We start from the raw sequence: 19435 nt of genomic DNA, 5'->3' as shown, positions 1-19435 counted from the left end.
CTTGTTCTATTGTCATATCAAAGTATTGGATCAGTGCAAATATGTTCAAAATGATTTCTCCCACTTTGAAGTTTGTATAATAAAACAATTAGATAAGAAGTGAATGACTAATTTACATCTACATACTAAAATATCAGTTAAAAGTCAATTCCAGAGAAGAAAAGTTTGTTCTATAAACTTTCTGGAATGCACCAGATTTCTCATACTCTGAGCGTCACAGTACAGCATTATAATACTAATTACTTTTAGTTTTGCCCCCCAAACATTGAATAACCAGTTTGACCCTCTCCTCACTTCTGCATCCTGGTGATTCATAATTTGATCCTGTAAGGAAATTAACCCAATTATCAATGCACTAGCAGTTCGGGACATCCAAGGAATACAATTCCCAAACCCTAAAATGATATTAAAAGGAACCTGTCACGTGAAAAAACGCTATTAACCTGCGAATATATGGTTAATCTGCAGGTTAATGGCATTCTGGACCTGTCCGATGCCCGCACTTAGAACCCTGCTGCAGGGAGGAAATAGGCCTTATTACTCCCAGCAGCGTTCAGGATTTATCCACTGGAGTGATTCCGGCGTCGGTTCAGTCACTTCTCTGTGCATAGAGAGTAGCATCTGTAACCGCGCTTGATAAGTTGTAGCAGTCACTGTCAGTTCTCGCACTGAGGGTAGAGCAAGAGTCAGCCCCCGTGATGTCAGCAAGGTTGCCACTGGTCACATATGCTGTACGACAGCATAGACAAAGCCACTGCCAGCTATCATGGAGCGCTGTGAGATCCAGCAGTTTGTGTAACATAATATTAAAACACAGAAGTACCACACAATGTCAAGAGACATATTAGATATCTTGTTTGGATCAAAATTAAATTATATATCAATTTCAGGTACTCTGTGCAAATGTGTGATTACCACCACCACCACGTGGAGTAAAACAGCCCGAACACCATAACCATAGACACACCAGAGATTAGCACCACACCAGGGATATATAATTAAAATCTGCTTTTATTACATAATTCAAGTAGCAACAAAATTCATTAAAATATGTATCATATAAAATCAAATACTAGTACGAACCACAGGACATATAGGAATGGTACAATAGCAGCAAAACCCAAAAATGATATTATTAGATCCCTACCAAAAAATAAATAAAAATAAAAATCAAAATAATGCCTATAAATGTGCTATATACATGCGAAGATATATATTTTTTTATCACAATTCACACTAATATAACGTGCAATATATTAAAAAGACTAGATTGCCTATATACAAAAAGTGCTATGCATGTAAATCACAAAGAAGTCCAGCTGGAAAGTGCAATGTGCCAAACAATAAATTACATATGCTCCTAAAGGTGCTTACATGCTAGAACAATTCTAAGCTCAAAAAAAGTGCAAAGTGCTGTGCTTATAACCAGCAACCAAATGCTTTGTGCCAAAAATAAAAATAAATTGCTTGCATGCTCAAATTGACCTAAGCCCCCCAAAAAAGTGCTAAGTGCTGTGCATATAACCAGCAAACATAAGTAAGGCTAAAAAAATATACTTTGTGCCAAGGATAAATTACATAGACTTCTAAAAAGTGCTTACATGCTGCAATATTCCTGAGATAGAAAAAATGCTAAATATACAAAGTGCACGGAGGGGACCTAAAATTATATTATTGTCGGTCAATACCTTTTGGTAGCTTAGTCCTGTGGTAGCGCAGCCCGACGCGCGTTTCGGACAAACTCCTGACGAAGGAATGCTGGAATTTTGGATGAGGCTCATCGTGGGACATCGATGTGGATTACGGCGTGTCCATTGGACTATGGCAAACCGGCGTGGAATTTTGGGGGGGGGGGGAATAAATTGGTGAAAGAGGGTGTCTGTCTTTTTTTTATAAAATAAAGGACGTGTGTGTGTGTGTGTGTGTGTGTGTGTGTGTGTGTGCATTTATTGATTTTTACTTTCAGGGTAATAATGGGAGTGTTTGTCTGACACCTCTCTTTTCAGCATCAGCTTTTTTTTTTTACGGAAAACGAAATTTGTTTAAATTTTATTGAACCCATTCTTACCTCTACCCATGAAATGTTCCCTATACCATTGGCTGTACACGACCCATGAGCATGATTGATCCACCCTCATGCTTAACAGTTGGCGAGATGTTCTTTTCCTGAAATTCTGTGCTCTTTTTTCTCCACACATACCTTTGACCATTGTGGGTAAAGAGTTCTATTTTAACCTGACTTGTTTCCAAAATTCATCAAGCTTGTTTAGATGTTCTTTTGCATACTTCAGGTGCATTTATTGTGAGGACACAGGATAGGTTTTCTTCTGATGACTCTTCAATGAATGGCAAATTTATTCAGGTGTCTCGGAACAGTAGAACAATGTACCACAACTCCAGCCTGCTAAATCTTTTTGAAGGTCTTTTGCAGTCAAGCTGGGGTTCTGATTTACCTCTCTAGCAATCCTATGAATAACTCTCATTGAAATTTTGCTTGACCTTCCAGACCTTATCTGGACCTCTACTGTTCATCTTTTTAGAATCTGTTTAGTTTGTGACTATCCGCCATTTTCTTGTGATGTTATGGCTGCTGGTCTTTTTCCTCTGGGGCTGGGTATCTCTTGGGTCAGGTATTTGTATCACTCTTTATTAACCAGCACCTGCCTCCCAGTCCTTGCTGGACAACAGTGTTAATCTGCTTTAGTTCTGGCTTGGTGCTTTCCTTTGTCTTCTGTATGTGTAATTTGTGCAGTGTTGGGACCTCTGGTTCTGCTAGACTTAGTTTCTGTTTTCTGTTGGTTTCTGCAGCCTTCTCTGTGTTTTCTGTTAGGAGGTGACCCGTTTTTGTACCCAGTCCGTAGATCTTTTAGGGACTCCCTCCTATCTATAGGTTGTCGCTTGAGATTAACCTAGGATCGTCAGTGGGTCTATTTGCAAGGAATGGGTCACCCACTCCATCATAGGGTTTCAGTCTAGTGATAGTGCAGGGTTAGTTTTCTCCCCTTCTACCCTAGTCCTGTGTTGCAAATCCGTAACTCATGTTAACTGCCATTTCTTAATTATATTTCGAACTGAGGAAAGGGTAACTTGAAAATACTTTGCTATCTTCTTAGAGTCTTTTCCTGCTTTGTGGGCCTCCACCATTTTCATTTTCAGAATGCTGGACAGCTGCTTAGAAGAACCCATGGCTGCTGTTTTTGGCACAAGGATAGAAGAGAGTGGGTTTTTGTAAAGCTGGGAAATTTGCATCACCTGGCCTGCCCTAGCAATGAAATTGAACAAGCCATAACCCTAACAGGCTAATTAAGGTCTGAAACCTTGGTCAAAGTTATCTGAGCACACAAATTTCCAAGGGTGCCAAAACGTTTTCATCGGCCCATTTTCCTTTTTGTAATTTTTAAATGAAACAAAAAATGATAATATATATTTTTGCCTAAAATACAAAGGAAAATATGTTATTTCATCTTCAACTTGCTTAACTTTTTACAATAACCAGTAATTTTGATAAGGGGTGCCAAAACTTTTATATGCCACTATAATTTGTCAGTTTATGTGTTAATTTTTGTCTTTGTCCTTGTATTTTAATTCATGTTAAATAAAGCTGACATATTATTTTATGCACATGCTTGTGCATATGGCTATTTTGTCTCTCTGATCTTTGCTGAACATCTATTAGCTCCCTATTTTTAAGAAAAAACATTGTGTGATTAAGGCCTATAGTGAAAGCAGAGGCTAGGACCTCATTTGGGACTGTGGATTCAATGACCCTGGATATAAATGATGGGATTAGGTTAAGTCATTGCACCATCTCCACCAGGTACAGACATCCAGTACTTGGTCCTGCCATCTACCAATAAAACAACAAATCATCATTAGAGGACTCTTTGGGGATGTGGACTTTGGTCAATTACCATGTGTTTTTCCCTCGGCTGGTTAAAACTGCATTACCAATAGAGATTGGCTAATCGATTTGCAGGACTCCAGTCCATCAACCAGGTCAGTAGTCTCCGCCCGCTGGGCGAGAGCTCCGCGACTCTCTAACCTTCATGTGACAAGGCTCATTAAAGGGTTCACACTGGCTGTTAGGATTGCTTCTTCCAATAGGTGGCACTAGAGTTCTAGTCCTCTTCCTCTCTGAAGAGACAATTTGCATATTTCTCTAACCTTCCGTGATGCACAATACAGCTCTAGATATGCCGGTGAGTGGGTCTAACAATTCCAGACATTTTTGCTTGATTCATTTAAAAGTTTATAAAATTGGCACAACCTTGCACAAGTCCCCCCTACACCAACTGGCGACTTTTGATACCAAAAATATTCAAGCCAGATAGATAATTATATTGAAGAGGTTAATCTACCCAGTTTAAGTAGGGAAGATAGTGAATGGATGGATAAGCCACTTGGAGAGGAAGAATTGATGGTGGCTCTAGCGGATATGGTGGGAGGCAGGGCTTCAGGGGCAGACGGCATCACAGCGGAGGTTTATAAAATCCTTAATGCAGAATTAGTAACCAAATTGGAACAGGTTTTTTATGAGTCATTGGAGAGAGGAGTGCTGCCTCCATCTATGAGAGATGCTATTGCTGTGGTCATCCCTAAGGCTGATAAGGATCCACAGCTCCCAGAGCCATATAGACCAATTTCACTTTTAACGGTGGATATAAAGATTTTGGCGAAGGCCTTGGCGAATAGACTGACTCATGTGATTGACAAGGTGATTCATTCTGATCAATCTGGCTTCATGCCTAATAAATCTATGGCAATCAATTTAAGAAGGCAATTTCTAAACATGCAAATTCCAGCTGGTAAAAGAATAGTGGTGTCTTTGGATGCCCATAAAGCTTTCGATTGTGTAGAATGGATTTACTTGTGGTCAGTGCTGGAACCCCTGGGGTTTGGACCTAAATTCATCTCTTAGGTGAGGCTGCTATATTCGGCTCCAATGGTGAAAATCAGAGTAAATAACAAATTGTCAGAGGCCTTTTCATTGTGTAGAGGCAATTGACAGGGATGTCCGCTGTCCCCGTTGCTTTTCGCTCTGGCTGTGGAGCCATTGGCGGCTAAATTACGAGGAGCACAAGAGGTAAAGGGTTTTGTATATGGAACGAAGGAGGAAAAGGTGGCCTTATATGCTGACGACATTTTGCTCTTCCTGGAAGATTCGGAGAGGACTCTGAGTAGGGCTGTGGTTTTTATTGAGGAATTTGGGCAGTTTTCAGGACTTACGATTAATTGGAATAAATCATGTGTTCTGCCGATAGATGGGGATAACGAGGGTCGAGGTGAAGTGGGAAATTCTACAAAATTGAAAATGGTTAAAAAATTTAAATATCTGGGGATACATATTGCCCTTCCTATAACAAGATTTGAGGATTTAAATTTAAACCCGCTTTTGCAAAAAATCAGTACCAAAATTTCAGCGTGGAATAAATTACATTTGTCGGTAGTTGGTAGGGTGAATTTGTTAAAAATGATAGTGATGCCGCAACTGCTTTATGTATTACACAATTCCCCTGTCTGGATCCCGCAGTGTAGGTTTCGTAGGATTTAACCCCTGTTTGGTGAACTAATATGGGGGGTAAGAACCCTAGGTTTAAACTGGAGATACTTCAGAGGCCCAAAACGGAGAGTGGATTGGTGCTCCCTATTACTTGGCTATATTTTTAATCAGCACAGTGTCAACATCTTAGAGGTTGGTGGGAGGAGGCAGGGGGGAGACATACTCCTAATAGCTTGAGGTATTTACTGAAAACAGGGTTCCTGAGTGAAAGTTTGGAGGAAGGTCATTTTATGAAGGCGGGTTCTCAGTACGGTACTATAAACCTAATTCACAAGGGTTGGGAAAAAGCGAAGCAAATCAGGGGGGGTTAATGGATTTACAAGGTTCTCCCATATTTGGAACAATATTCATTTGCAGGAATTCAGACATATGAAAGGCTTTCGGGTCTGGAGGGAGGCAGGAATTAGACTGATGGGCCAGTTAGTTAGCCAGGGTAGTCTTAAATCGTTTGATTAGCTACAGGAAGAATTCGAGTTACCAGACTCAGAGCTGTATCAATATAACCGGATTCGTCACACATACCAGACACAAGGTAGAAAGAGGCCTATAGTGATGCAAGCAGATCTTATGCTGGAATTTATCCTCAAATGTCAGGGTACGAGGGGGGCGATTTCAGAGGTATACGGAGATCTTCTATTTACCTTCCTGGTTAAACATCCTATTAAGGCTAGAGGGAAATGGAAAGCTGAATTGGGAGACATTGATGATGACAGATGGGAATCAATCTTGGAGTATGTGCCTAAGATTTCTATGAGTGAACCCGGGAGGTTATCGCAGCTGTTTGTAATTCATAGAGCTTATAGAACTCCTGAAAGATTATTCAAGGTTGGATTGAGGTCTAACTCTGATTGCCCAAGGTGCTCGCAATCTCAGGCAGGTATGCTGCACATGCTGTCGAAGTGTCCTAAGTTGTCCTCCTTCTGGAGAGTGGTGTTGAACCGTATCAAACTGGTGTATGGGTGTACTGGCCCTAGGGATCCAGTATGTATATTGGGATATGTGGAAGAAATAATAACCGACAATTCGACCAAAATAGTAATTGCATGACTGTTATTTATTGCAAGAAAGTTGATTGCAAAATTCTGGATTAGAGAGGAACCTCCGACTAGAAGAGACTTCACTGCACAAACGGATCATATACTTCTTTTGGAAAAAAGCATCTACACCAAGAGAAACAAGCTGGATCTTTTCCACAAGTTATGGCAACCATGGATTGACTGGAATTAGTGTGGCAGAAATGATGTGACGTTATAAGAGGTGTTCAAGGGTGGTGATAGCATGCCAATTGATTATGTGTAGAATGTGAGGAGTTCTGTTTGTTTGCGTTATGGTCTCTAAGGGGGTGAAGAGGGGAGGGGGAGGGATAGTTTACATTATATTAAAAACTGTTACCTGTGTAAAATGTACTGTTATGAGTAACACATGTTGTAATTTTGTTATACTCAATAAAAATGTATCTGATTTAAAAAAAAAATATTCAAGCCAGAAATAAAGCTCTTTTTTTTTTTACTTTGCACCAAATTCATGAATCGTGTGCATCATTTGAGGAATGTGGGGCCAAAAATGGCAACTAATGCAAGACAAAAAAGAAGAGTGACTTGAAAAAAACGGAAATGATGAATCGGGGCCCTTGTACTGTACTTACAGGTGTCCAGTCAATAAACAGTTTATTGACGGATGTCCTTTAACTTGGTGTTGGTGAGTTATCTGTCAACCTGAGGCTCGTTCCGCTTATACTACTGTATGTAACATGGATATTACAATTAGGCAAGGAAGATGGTAACATGAACAGGATGTGATCAACTATGTCATATTCATGGGAATCCTGCAAAACTGTACAAGCCCTCGGGGTGTCTCCCGGTAATAAACTCCTTCCTCTTACACAGCAGTCCACTAATTATACCTGAGTTATGCTTTTGATAGAATATAGGAACAGTTACTTACTGTTAGCCAGCAGTATTGTGTACCATTGGCATTGCTTTCTGCAGTATTGTGTACCATTGGCATTGCTTTCTGCAGTATTGTGTACCATTGGCATTGCTTTCTGCAGTATTGTGTACCATTGGCATTGCTTTCTACTCAGTGGAATATTCAAGTCAAACAATATCTGTTAGGAAAAGTCGCGTTCCTTATTTCCATATGACATCATGAATTATTTAGATTGTGCAAGTTGCATGATAATTATTTTATCCTAAGTAGCATGGGGTAATGTTGTTACATGGCAACAGTGTATATGTGCAAGCCATAATGCAGCTATTTAGCTGCCTTTATTACATCATGGTTAGTACCCATGACAAATAATGTTTTGTGACAGTACAGTTATTACATGCCCATGTCTCGTGCCGTTTATTTCATTATAAGTGTGCTTCCTTCCCAGACTCTGAGAATTAATGTCTGTTACTGGAAGGAGACGATTCCTGGGAGATCTGGACTCCTGCAAAACTTCCCGACATTCCTGGCTGTAAACCTGAATGGAGAAGAACATGAGCTGTATGGACTACCCTCCCAGGAGTATCCAGGGCTCTTTAAGGTGCACACATCTGCTTATTTTATGTATAACCACTTTATTCCCAGAGTATGTTCACATCTGAGTTAAGAATTCTGTGTAATGGCCCATTATAGGAACATAAAATCAGAATTCACAGAGGGCACAGATCTGTTAAATGATGGACAACATCAGAGCCCTACTGACACCACTGGGCTGTGTAGGGTTTACAGGTGATCCAAGCCAATATTGTTATGTTTACTGCCTGGCAATACTTCATTGTGTACCTCCAACATCATTTCACAGTACATCAAGTCACTACTTTATTTTCTGTTACAGATATTGGCCATTTCCTTTGTGGCACTAATTTTTCTATTTCCATTTTGCTGAATGCTACATATACATTTTCTCAGACCCTGATTCTTCAGAAAAAAAGCGTTAAATATAGCCAGTTCAGGAACAGACTAAGGAAAGCAATTCTGCAGAGACTTCCAGGAAGCAGTATGTAAATAAAGAGATAGACATGAAAATTCAATAATTACATCCATATCATAATTGCCCGTGATTTATTTAACTAATTAATTGATGACATTGAGTACATGTTTGGATGTCTACATCCAACACTAGAGGGATTTGTAGAAACGTTAGTTTGCCTGAAATGAGGAGAAAACTACAATTAAATTCTGTTACTCTTTTGCCAAATCTTACTCAGATCAAAATGATTTAAAAGGGCTGTCTTCTCATGGTAAAGACATCAATCCATATACTCTAATAGGACACATGGAATTCGAGGAGGGGAAACCCAGCTTGGGGCAATAGAGGTGTCAGGGGCTGGACCAGCAACTCCAATCTGAGCAGTGACGTCAGTGAAGAGACAACTTATATCCTAGTCATATTGACAAGGCTTACCACAATTTAATTCCCCCATACACGAGACTAATGTTGGCTGGACCTGCCGATATCGACATGTTCAGGCCATGGTCTAATGTGTATGTGGGTACTGGCCGACTGATGATCAGAGGAGACTAGTGATGAGCGAATATACTCGTTACTCGAGATTTCTCGAGCACGCTCGGGGTCCTCCGAGTATTTTTTAGTGTTCGGAGTTTTAGTTTTTCTTGCCGCAGCTGAATGATTTACATCTGTTAGTAATGTGGGGGTTGCCTGGTTGATAATAGATAACCAGAAAGTCAATTTGGCTGCTTAGCTATAGAATGGTAGAACCATAAAAAGATAATCACCATCAAAACTATATCCCCAAACATGACTCACAAACAACATAGGGGAACCTTACCAGTGAGGTCAAAAAATTTTTTGAGAAGTACAGTACTCTATATAATACAAGGGAGCAGATCCAACCACTCTGTTACAAAAATATCTCACCATACACATTTTTCATTTATGTTTAAGTAATATCACATAAGTACTTATTAAATGTTTCAAGACACGTGATAAATTTAAATGGAGTAAGTCACTAACCAGTTTTAGAACAGCTTCACAGCACCAATAGATATATCTGTCCCAGTATACTGACTTGTCATTTGATTGGTGGCTTAGATTATATTTTTCATTATGCATCATAAAATGTTGTCTTTTCTATCACAGATTTGCTTTCATGGTGGAAATGAGGCAGACCCTGAAGAGCGTGAGCTTCAGGTCAAACCCAATCAAATCCAGGATATCCAAATACTCTGCAATTTTATCAGTCAATACCTTCCCGGCTTGCATCCTAAGCCAGCTGTGATAGAACAGTGCATGTATACAGTGAGTATATTCTGTGAGAACTTTACTCTTGAGACTATATTAAAATGTATATTTAATAGGGTTCTCCATAGGCCATCAAGGTTTAGTCAGTGGAGATCCAACCTATGGGACCCCAGCTGAACTGTGAAATGACAGTGCTGGTCAAAGCTTACATCTTTGCCTTGTACTGTAGATTGTTCCATAGAAATATATGCGGATGTACAGACTACATGCCATTTCTATAGAAACAATGGATGAGTTAGGCTGGGGCTTCGTGGTGACTTCTTTGGCCCACACACAGGTCATGCAGGATAATGCAATTGAATGTTGCGACCACGACAATCAAGCAGTGTAGTCGTTGTCAATTTTGGTGGAGTCGGTATAAAATGGTCAGACTCTGACTCATAAAATATATAATACGTTGGGTACAGTAGTACAATGCAGGATGTGCTGTAAATGTTTTCTCAATAATTTGGGAAAGTTATGAAATGTCCTGTAAATGTCTGTTCTGTTCCTGATCTAAGGATCTTGGCTTTTAGTTGAGATGAATCTGTGCTGCACTTTATGCACATGCTCAGTAAGGATCAGAGCTGTGGAGTCAGAGTCGTGGAGTCAAGGAAATTGAGGGGTCGAAGGTTTGGCTTACCGACTCCACAGCCCTGCAAGCAAGTCGCAAATAATCTTAACCAGTTGGGATTTTTTTTATTTGCGTGTTGCATTCATTGTTCGCAATGCGAGTGTACAGTATTTATTATCATTATGCTTCGATGTAGCATCTGCATCGTGGCCAAAGCCGCCCTGTATCCCAAGCCTAATTGAGAAAGCGATGCCATTGTAATCCTGCAGATATCACTAGTGTGCTTATCGGGTAAAATCTTCCTAATGGAGGTATTCAGTATCTTCCTAACACGATAAAGAGACAATATCCAGTAATTGCAGGCATATTCCTTGTAAGCCGAACGACAATACAGCTGCTATCCCTGATGTTAATTATTTATTACATCACTTATCAGACTGATTTTACATAACTTTTTCTTTCCTCTGTAGAATACCCCAGACTGTAATTTTATTTTGGACTATCACCCACTGCACAAAAACATTGTGATAGGGTCTGGATTTTCAGGTGAGCGATAGTATCCTGCATATTACTTTTGACTTTTCTGCAGCAAAACTATAAAGAATCTATAGTTACTACTAGGGTTGAGCGAAACGGGTTGGCCACTTTCAGAAGTCGCCGACTTTTGGCAAAGTCGGGTTTCATGAAACCCGACCCAACCCCTGTGTGGGGTCTGCCATGAAGTCGGCGATCTTCTGAATGTGGTATCGGAATTCCGATCCCGAGTTCCGATATGTTTGCAATATCGGAAATCGGTATCGGAATCCATATTTAATGTAAAATAAAGAATTAAAATAAAAAATATCGCTATACTTACCCTCTGACGCGCCCTGGTACTAACCGGGAACCTTCCTTCCTTCGAATCAGCGCTTGCAGGACCTTGCGGTGACGTCGCGGTGACGTCGCGGCTTGTGATTGGTCGCGCGGCCGCCCATGTGACCGCTCGCGCGACCAATCACAAGCCGCGACATCACGCAAGGTCCTGCAAGCGCTGATTCTTAGGAAGGAAGGCTGCCGGAAAGAAGCAGGGCGCGTCCGAGGGTGAGTATGTACCTAATAGGAATATACTCCCCTCGGACGCGCTCTGCTTCTTTCCGGCAGCCTTCCTTCCTAAGAATCAGCGCTTGCAGGACCTTGCGTGACGTCGCGGTGACTTCGCTGCTTGTGATTGGTCGCGCGAGCGGTCACATGGGCGGCCGCGCGAACAATCACAAGCCGCGACGTCACCGCGACATAGTAACATAGTAACATAGTAACATAGTTAGTAAGGCCGAAAAAAGACATTTGTCCATCCAGTTCAGCCTATATTCCATCATAATAAATCCCCAGATCTACGTCCTTCTACAGAACCTAATAATTGTATGATACAATATTGTTCTGCTCCAGGAAGACATCCAGGCCTCTCTTGAACCCCTCGACTGAGTTCGCCATCACCACCTCCTCAGGCAAGCAATTCCAGATTCTCACTGCCCTAACAGTAAAGAATCCTCTTCTATGTTGGTGGAAAAACCTTCTCTCCTCCAGACGCAAAGAATGCCCCCTTGTGCATGTCACCTTCCTTGGTATAAACAGATCCTCAGCGAGATATTTGTATTGTCCCCTTATATACTTATACATGGTTATTAGATCGCCCCTCAGTCGTCTTTTTTCTAGACTAAATAATCCTAATTTCGCTAATCTATCTTGGTATTGTAGTTCTCCCATCCCCTTTATTAATTTTGTTGCCCTCCTTTGTACTCTCTCTAGTTCCATTATATCCTTCCTGAGCACCGGTGCCCAAAACTGGACACAGTACTCCATGTGCGGTCTAACTAGGGATTTGTACAGAGGCAGTATAATGCTCTCATCATGTGTATCCAGACCTCTTTTAATGCACCCCATGATCCTGTTTGCCTTGGCAGCTGCTGCCTGGCACTGGCTGCTCCAGGTAAGTTTATCATTAACTAGGATCCCCAAGTCCTTCTCCCTGTCAGATTTACCCAGTGGTTTCCCATTCAGTGTGTAATGGTGATATTGATTCCTTCTTCCCATGTGTATAACCTTACATTTATCATTGTTAAACCTCATCTGCCACCTTTCAGCCCAAGTTTCCAACTTATCCAGATCCATCTGTAGCAGAATACTATCTTCTCTTGTATTAACTGCTTTACATAGTTTTGTATCATCTGCAAATATCGATATTTTACTGTGTAAACCTTCTACCAGATCATTAATGAATATGTTGAAGAGAACAGGTCCCAATACTGACCCCTGCGGTACCCCACTGGTCACAGCGACCCAGTTAGAGACTATACCATTTATAACCACCCTCTGCTTTCTATCACTAAGCCAGTTACTAACCCATTTACACACATTTTCCCCCAGACCAAGCATTCTCATTTTGTGTACCAACCTCTTGTGCGGCACGGTATCAAACGCTTTGGAAAAATCGAGATATACCACGTCCAATGACTCACCGTGGTCCAGCCTATAGCTTACCTCTTCATAAAAACTGATTAGATTGGTTTGACAGGAGCGATTTCTCATAAACCCATGCTGATATGGAGTTAAACAGTTATTCTCATTGAGATAATCCAGAATAACATCCCTCAGAAACTCTTCAAATATTTTACCAACAATAGAGGTTAGACTTACTGGCCTATAATTTCCAGGTTCACTTTTAGAGCCCTTTTTGAATATTGGCACCACATTTGCTATGCGCCAGTCCTGCGGAACAGACCCTGTCGCTATAGAGTCCCTAAAAATAAGAAATAATGGTTTATCTATTACATTACTTAGTTCTCTTAGTACTCGTGGGTGTATGCCATCCGGACCCGGAGATTTATCTATTTTAATCTTATATAGCCGGTTTCGCACCTCTTCTTGGGTTAGATTGGTGACCCTTAATATAGGGTTTTCATTGTTTCTTGGGATTTCACCTAGCATTTCATTTTCCACCGTGAATACCGTGGAGAAGAAGGTGTTTAATATGTTAGCTTTTTCCTCGTCATCTACAACCATTCTTTCCTCACTATTTTTTAAGGGGCCTACATTTTCAGTTTTTATTCTTTTACTATTGATATAGTTGAAGAACAGTTTGGGATTAGTTTTACTCTCCTTAGCAATGTGCTTCTCTGTTTCCTTTTTGGCAGCTTTAATTAGTTTTTTAGATAAAGTATTTTTCTCCCTATAGTTTTTTAGAGCTTCAATGGTGCCATCCTGCTTTAGTAGTGCAAATGCTTTCTTTTTACTGTTAATTGCTTGTCTTACTTCTTTGTTTAGCCACATTGGGTTTTTCCTATTTCTAGTCCTTTTATTCCCACAAGGTATAAACCGCTTACACTGCCTATTTAGGATGTTCTTAAACATTTCCCATTTATTATCTGTATTCTTATTTCTGAGGATATTGTCCCAGTCTACCAGATTAAGGGCATCTCTAAGCTGGTCAAACTTTGCCTTCCTAAAGTTCAGTGTTTTTGTGACTCCCTGACAAGTCCCCCTAGTGAAAGACAGGTGAAACTGCACAATATTGTGGTCGCTATTTCCTAGATGCCCAACCACCTGCAGATTTGTTATTCTGTCAGGTCTATTAGATAGTATTAGGTCTAAAAGTGCTGCTCCTCTGGTTGGATTCTGCACCAATTGTGAAAGATAATTTTTCTTGGTTATTAGCAGAAACCTGTTGCCTTTATGGGTTTCACAGGTTTCTGTTTCCCAGTTAATATCCGGGTAGTTAAAGTCCCCCATAACCAGGACCTCATTATGGGTTGCAGCTTCATCTATCTGCTTTAGAAGTAGACTTTCCATGGTTTCTGTTATATTTGGGGGTTTATAACAGACCCCAATGAGAATTTTGTTACCATTTTTCCCTCCATGAATTTCGACCCATATGGCCTCGACATCCTCATTTCCTTCACTAATATCCTCCCTTAAAGTGGACTTTAGACAAGACTTTACATAGAGACAAACCCCTCCTCCTCTCCTATTTTTACGATCCTTTCTAAACAGACTGTAACCCTGTAAGTTAACTGCCCAGTCATAGCTTTCATCTAACCATGTCTCGGTTATTCCCACTATGTCAAAGTTACCTGTAGATATTTCTGCTTCTAGTCACCGCAAGGTCCTGCAAGCGCTGATTCGAAGGAAGGAAGGTTCCCGGTTAGTACCAGGGCGCGTCAGAGGGTAAGTATAGCGATATTTTTTTATTTTAATTCTTTATTTTACACTTAAATATGGATCCCAGGGCCTGAAGGAGAGTTTCCGCTCCTTCAGACCCTGGGAACCATTGGAAACCCAATGCACTGCATTGGGTTTCGAGTTTCGGGCGACCCCGACCCCGACTTTTTTATAGGAACGGCCAATTTCACTCGACCCGACTTTTGAAAAAGTCGGGTTTCGTGAAACCCGACCCGATCCTATAAAAGTAAAGGTCGCTCAACCCTAGTTACTACATATGTATTACCAAGTGAATAATGAATTCTGCTAGCAAATGGACTGATTTTTTTTTGTTGGTTTTTTTTTTTATAGTCTTTGAGTCATGAATTGACTGCTTATATCCTGTACTAGACAGTTGAAAAAAATGCTTATTTTCATGCTTAATATGTTTAGATTTTTCCTTAATAATAAAATATAAGACTTAATAGTTTACTTGTATTATCAAAAGTGCCCAAATCTTCAGGTATTAGTACCTTTTCCAGGTCTTGGCTGCTCCACTTTTTGCTTGCTCCCAAACAAAACCTATCTGCACGATTTTATATATAGAAGTAGTGGCATATTCTATTCTGATTTGTGTATGGCTTTTACACTAGGTTTCTCATGACTGCCACATCGGATCTCTACAAAAATGGTATTATTTTTATTCGAGCGCTAGCACTTGTAAGGCCGTACTTCTACTTCAAGATGTACACTATCGTTCAAAAGTTTCAGGTCACTTAGAAATGTCCTTATTTTTTAAAGAAAAGCACAGTTTTTTCCAATGAAGCTAACATTAAATGATTCAGAAATACACTCTATACATTGTTAATGTGGTAAATGAATATTCTAGCTGTAAACGTCTAGTTTGTAATGCAATATCTTCATAGGTGTATAGAGGCCCATTTCCAACAATCATCACTCCAGTGTTCTTATGGTACTTTGTGTTTGCTAACTTGTAAGAAGGCTAATGTATGTTAGAATACCCTTGAAAACTCTTGTGAAGGTATGTTAGCACAGCTGAAGACAGTTTGGCTGATTAGAGAACCTATAAACCTGACCTTCCTTTGAGCTAGTTGAGAATCGGGGGCATTACATTTGTTGGTTCCATTAAACTCTCAAAATGGCCAGAAAAAAAAGAACATTCATGTGAAACTCGACAGCCTATTCTTGTTCTTAGAAATGAAGGCTATTCCATGAGAGAAATTGCCAAGAAACTGAAGATTTCCTACAACGGTGTGTACTACTCCCTTCAGAGGAGAGCACAAACAGGCTCTAACCAGAGTAGAAAGAGAAGTGGGAGGCCCTGCTGCACAACTGAGCAACAAGACAAGTACATTAGAGTCTGTAGTTTGAGAAATTGACGCCTCATAGGTGCTCAACTGGCAGCTTCATTAAATAGTATATGCAAAACGCCAGTGTCAATGTCTACAGTGAAGAGGCGACTCCGGGATGCTGGCCTTCAGGGCAGAGTGGCAAAGAAAAAGCCGTATCTGAGACTGGCTAATAAAAGGAACAGATTAATATGGGCAAAAGAACACAGACATTGGACAGAGGAAGATTGGAAAAATGTGTTATGGACAGACGAATCCAAGTTTGAGGTGTTTGGATCACACAGAAGAACATTTGTGAGACGCAGAACAGCTCAAAAGATGCTGGAAGAGTGTCTGACGCCATCTGTCAAGCATGGTGGAGGTAATGTGATGGTCTGTGGTTGCTTTGGTGCTGGTAAAGTGGAAGATTTGTACAAGGTAAAAGGGATATTGAATAAGGAAGGCTACCACTCCATTTTGCAATGCCATGCCATACCCTGTGGACAGCGCTTGATTGGAGCCAATTTCATTTCATTTCAAATTATGCAAGAACTATTTAGGGAAGAAGCAGGCAGCTGGTATTCTATCTGTAATGGAGTGGCCAGAGCAGTAAATAGATCTCCAAACCATTGAGAAGTTGTGGGAGCAGCTTGGCCGTATGGTACGCAAAAAGTGTCCATCAAGCCAAACCAGTCTGTGAGAGGGGCTTCTGGAAGCACAGGATGAAATTTCTCCAGATCACCTCAGCAAATTAACTACTAGAATGCCAAAGGTCTGCAATGCTGTTATTGCTGCGAAGGGAGCATTCTTTGACCAATGCAAAGTTTAAAGGAGAAAATTATTATTTCAAATAAAAATCTTTTTTTTTTTAACCTTGTCAATGTCTGGACTAGATTTTAAATTCATTTGGCAACTCATTTGATTTCTAAAAGTATGAGTTTTCATGGAAAACACAAAATTGTCTGGGTGACCCTAAACTTTTGAATGGTAGTGTAAAAGCATACTGACAGGTTCCTATTAACACAGATGTACCCATTACACCACCAATATAACACATGGCAATGGTGCTTCAATATCTCGAGACTACTGAAGAACATGCAAGAAAGATGATCCAGTTCTAGTCAGTCGATTGAGCCAAATCCTTTCTGTAGCATCCATGAAAGAATGTAGGAACGTTCCTTTTGGATATAGTGAGGGAAGATTTTTTAGGGTGCACATGTCAATGTGTGTGTCCTGGGGAACAGTCAAAGAGAAAGAGAGTAGCTGGTTGGATCAGAGTGACTGGTGGGGACATCAGGCAACCTCAGTAGTTGTCAGAGAGCTGTAGGAGAAGGAGGCAGACTGTGACCGCTAGTGGGAGAAGGTGGTCTGGCAGAGACACCAGGTGCAAAAAGAGACTATGTACAGGACAGCAGGAATCCGGCACCAGGTTGTGCCCCATAAAGAGCACATGTTCTCGCTGCAGTGCAGGGCAAGACATCAGGAACCTCAGAGGTCTTAGCTGCAAGACCCGGAGCCCTGGGGTCCACTGTCTGTGACTGAAAGGATTCCAAGACTGATTAAGTTCAGAACCCATCTACGTAAAGAGACTAGAAGATAACCTTGGTATTTTTCTTAACACCTATGAAAACTGCATTTTTTCTCGATCTCAACTAGCAGTAAATCATTGTTGAAAAAAAAATCCATTCTTGCTATCATTGTTGCCTTTCCACCTGCAATTTACACTACGGGCTTGATCACACGAGCGTATACATCGGACATGTGTGTAACACCCCAGGGTCCTGATAGTTACAGTGGCATTGTTTTCCTCACGGGGAGAGTGATGTCAAGCTTGGAAGAAAGGGAAGATCTCTTCTATCAGGTAAACACATACATGCAACATGTTTGCAATCCAAGCCAGAAGGGGGAGCTCTGAACCCGGCTTTCCGGGGAACCGCCCTTGATATATATTCTGGCTGGAGGAGAAGTCAGAGAGCAGTATATCAGGAAGACAGAGTAGTGTGCAGTCAGACAGAGAGTGTCAGAAGGACTGAAGGGGGGCGTGCAGCGGTAGTAGCTGCAGCTCCTGGGGAAAGAGATACCGAAAGAAGGACAGTTGAAGAGAGCATGCAGGAGAGTAAAGCACAGGAGAGAGACATCTGGGAAGGATAGCTGTGACTGGGCTACCTCCCTGGCTGAGCGCAGACACCGGTACCAGGAAGACTGAGGCTGTGTCGGGCTCCAAGAGGCATAGCAGAAACCGGCAGGACAGCTGGACTTTAAGTTACCTGTCCGCCTTTTAAACCCTGGAGGCACAGTGACACATAGGGCCCGAGTCGTGATAGAAAACCCTATAAAAAGGCTTGACTCACTTTTCATACAGGTTTGTGTCCCACCTTTATGGAGGACAGAGAGGAACTGTGAGGACCTTGCTAGAAGCCATAGGCAGTAAGGAACTACAATACCACTGCGCATGAGGAAGGCTTTCATCCCCAACTGGTAGAGGGGACTCTGAACTTGCTTCCAAGCCGGCCAGACCCTGCCTGAACCTGTGATCTGGTGCCCTGGACTGCGGTTGCCTAAAGCTACAGTAAACCAAGTAAAGAGACTGCAAACCTGTGTCCTCCATTCTTTACTGCATCACTCACCATCCTCATCTATACACCGGGAGCCCTGGGGACCTACTTCACCTGTGGGAAGTTATACCATCTAGCTGCCATTAAACTAGATGAAATGTGGATTAAATCCGCGCTGCTGCGACAAATAATGGATCCAGATATAATTGTAAGGTGTTCGGGTGGTTTATTCAACGCGTTTCGAAGCTCATGGCTTCTTCTTCAGGAACTTCTTATCTTTGTGTGGAAACTTCCTGAAGAAGAAGCCATGAGCTTCGAAACGCGTTGAATAAACCACCCGAACACCTTACAATTATATCTGGATCCATTATTTGTTGCAGCAGCGCGGATTTAATCCACATTTCATCTAGTTTAACGGTTCTGAGAGGTCGCAGCGCCGACCTGTGGATCTGCAGCAGCTGACAAACTACACGCCTGTACTGTGTATCACCAGGTGAGGAGTTAACTCACAATTGATTAGAAGCAATCCTGGGGATAAGACCCTATTTGCGCTTTTTTGTCTCCTATTTTTCTATCTAGCTGCCATAACATCACCCCAGAGGACCCCTTTAAGCAGCGTCGGTCCCCACTGACCGAATGCCACAGGTGGCGTCACGAATAGGGTTGAGCGACCTTGACCTTTTTAGAGTCGAGCCGTGTTTCGCGAAACCCGACTATCTTAGAAGTCGAGTCGAGTGGAATCGGCCGATTATCGCGAAAAGTCGGGTATCGCCCGAAACACGAAACCCAATGCAAGTCAATGGGGGAGCATAGTCGGCAGTGAGTGGAGGCCAGGAAAACACCTACACTGCCCATTTTAATGGCAAAAACATCCATTCTTGTTAAAGAAGCTTGTCAATCGTAATTTACCTTATAATAATTGGAAGGCATTTGAAATTGGGGGTCATTTGGCTAAAGTTGTGGGGGGTAGGGCTGGTTCAAGTAATTAGTGGG

At 41.4% G+C, this 19435-nt stretch overlaps 1 protein-coding gene across 1 annotated transcript in view; it reads left to right on the top strand.

The window, feature by feature from the left end:
* PIPOX (pipecolic acid and sarcosine oxidase) overlaps positions 1-19435 on the top strand; it is a 110226-nt gene that overhangs the window by 77620 nt on the left and 13171 nt on the right. The window contains exons 5-7 of the mRNA XM_069761203.1: positions 7938-8090; positions 9651-9809; positions 10836-10911. Coding sequence (XP_069617304.1) covers positions 7938-8090; positions 9651-9809; positions 10836-10911 — 388 coding nt within the window. The remainder of the gene's footprint in view (positions 1-7937; positions 8091-9650; positions 9810-10835; positions 10912-19435) is intronic.

The sequence above is a fragment of the Ranitomeya imitator genome, chromosome 3 (genome assembly GCF_032444005.1).
Source record: "Ranitomeya imitator isolate aRanImi1 chromosome 3, aRanImi1.pri, whole genome shotgun sequence".
Classification (NCBI taxonomy): domain Eukaryota; kingdom Metazoa; phylum Chordata; class Amphibia; order Anura; family Dendrobatidae; genus Ranitomeya; species Ranitomeya imitator.
Note: the sequence above shows the minus strand (reverse complement) of the source record. Positions and strands in the feature narration are given on the sequence as shown.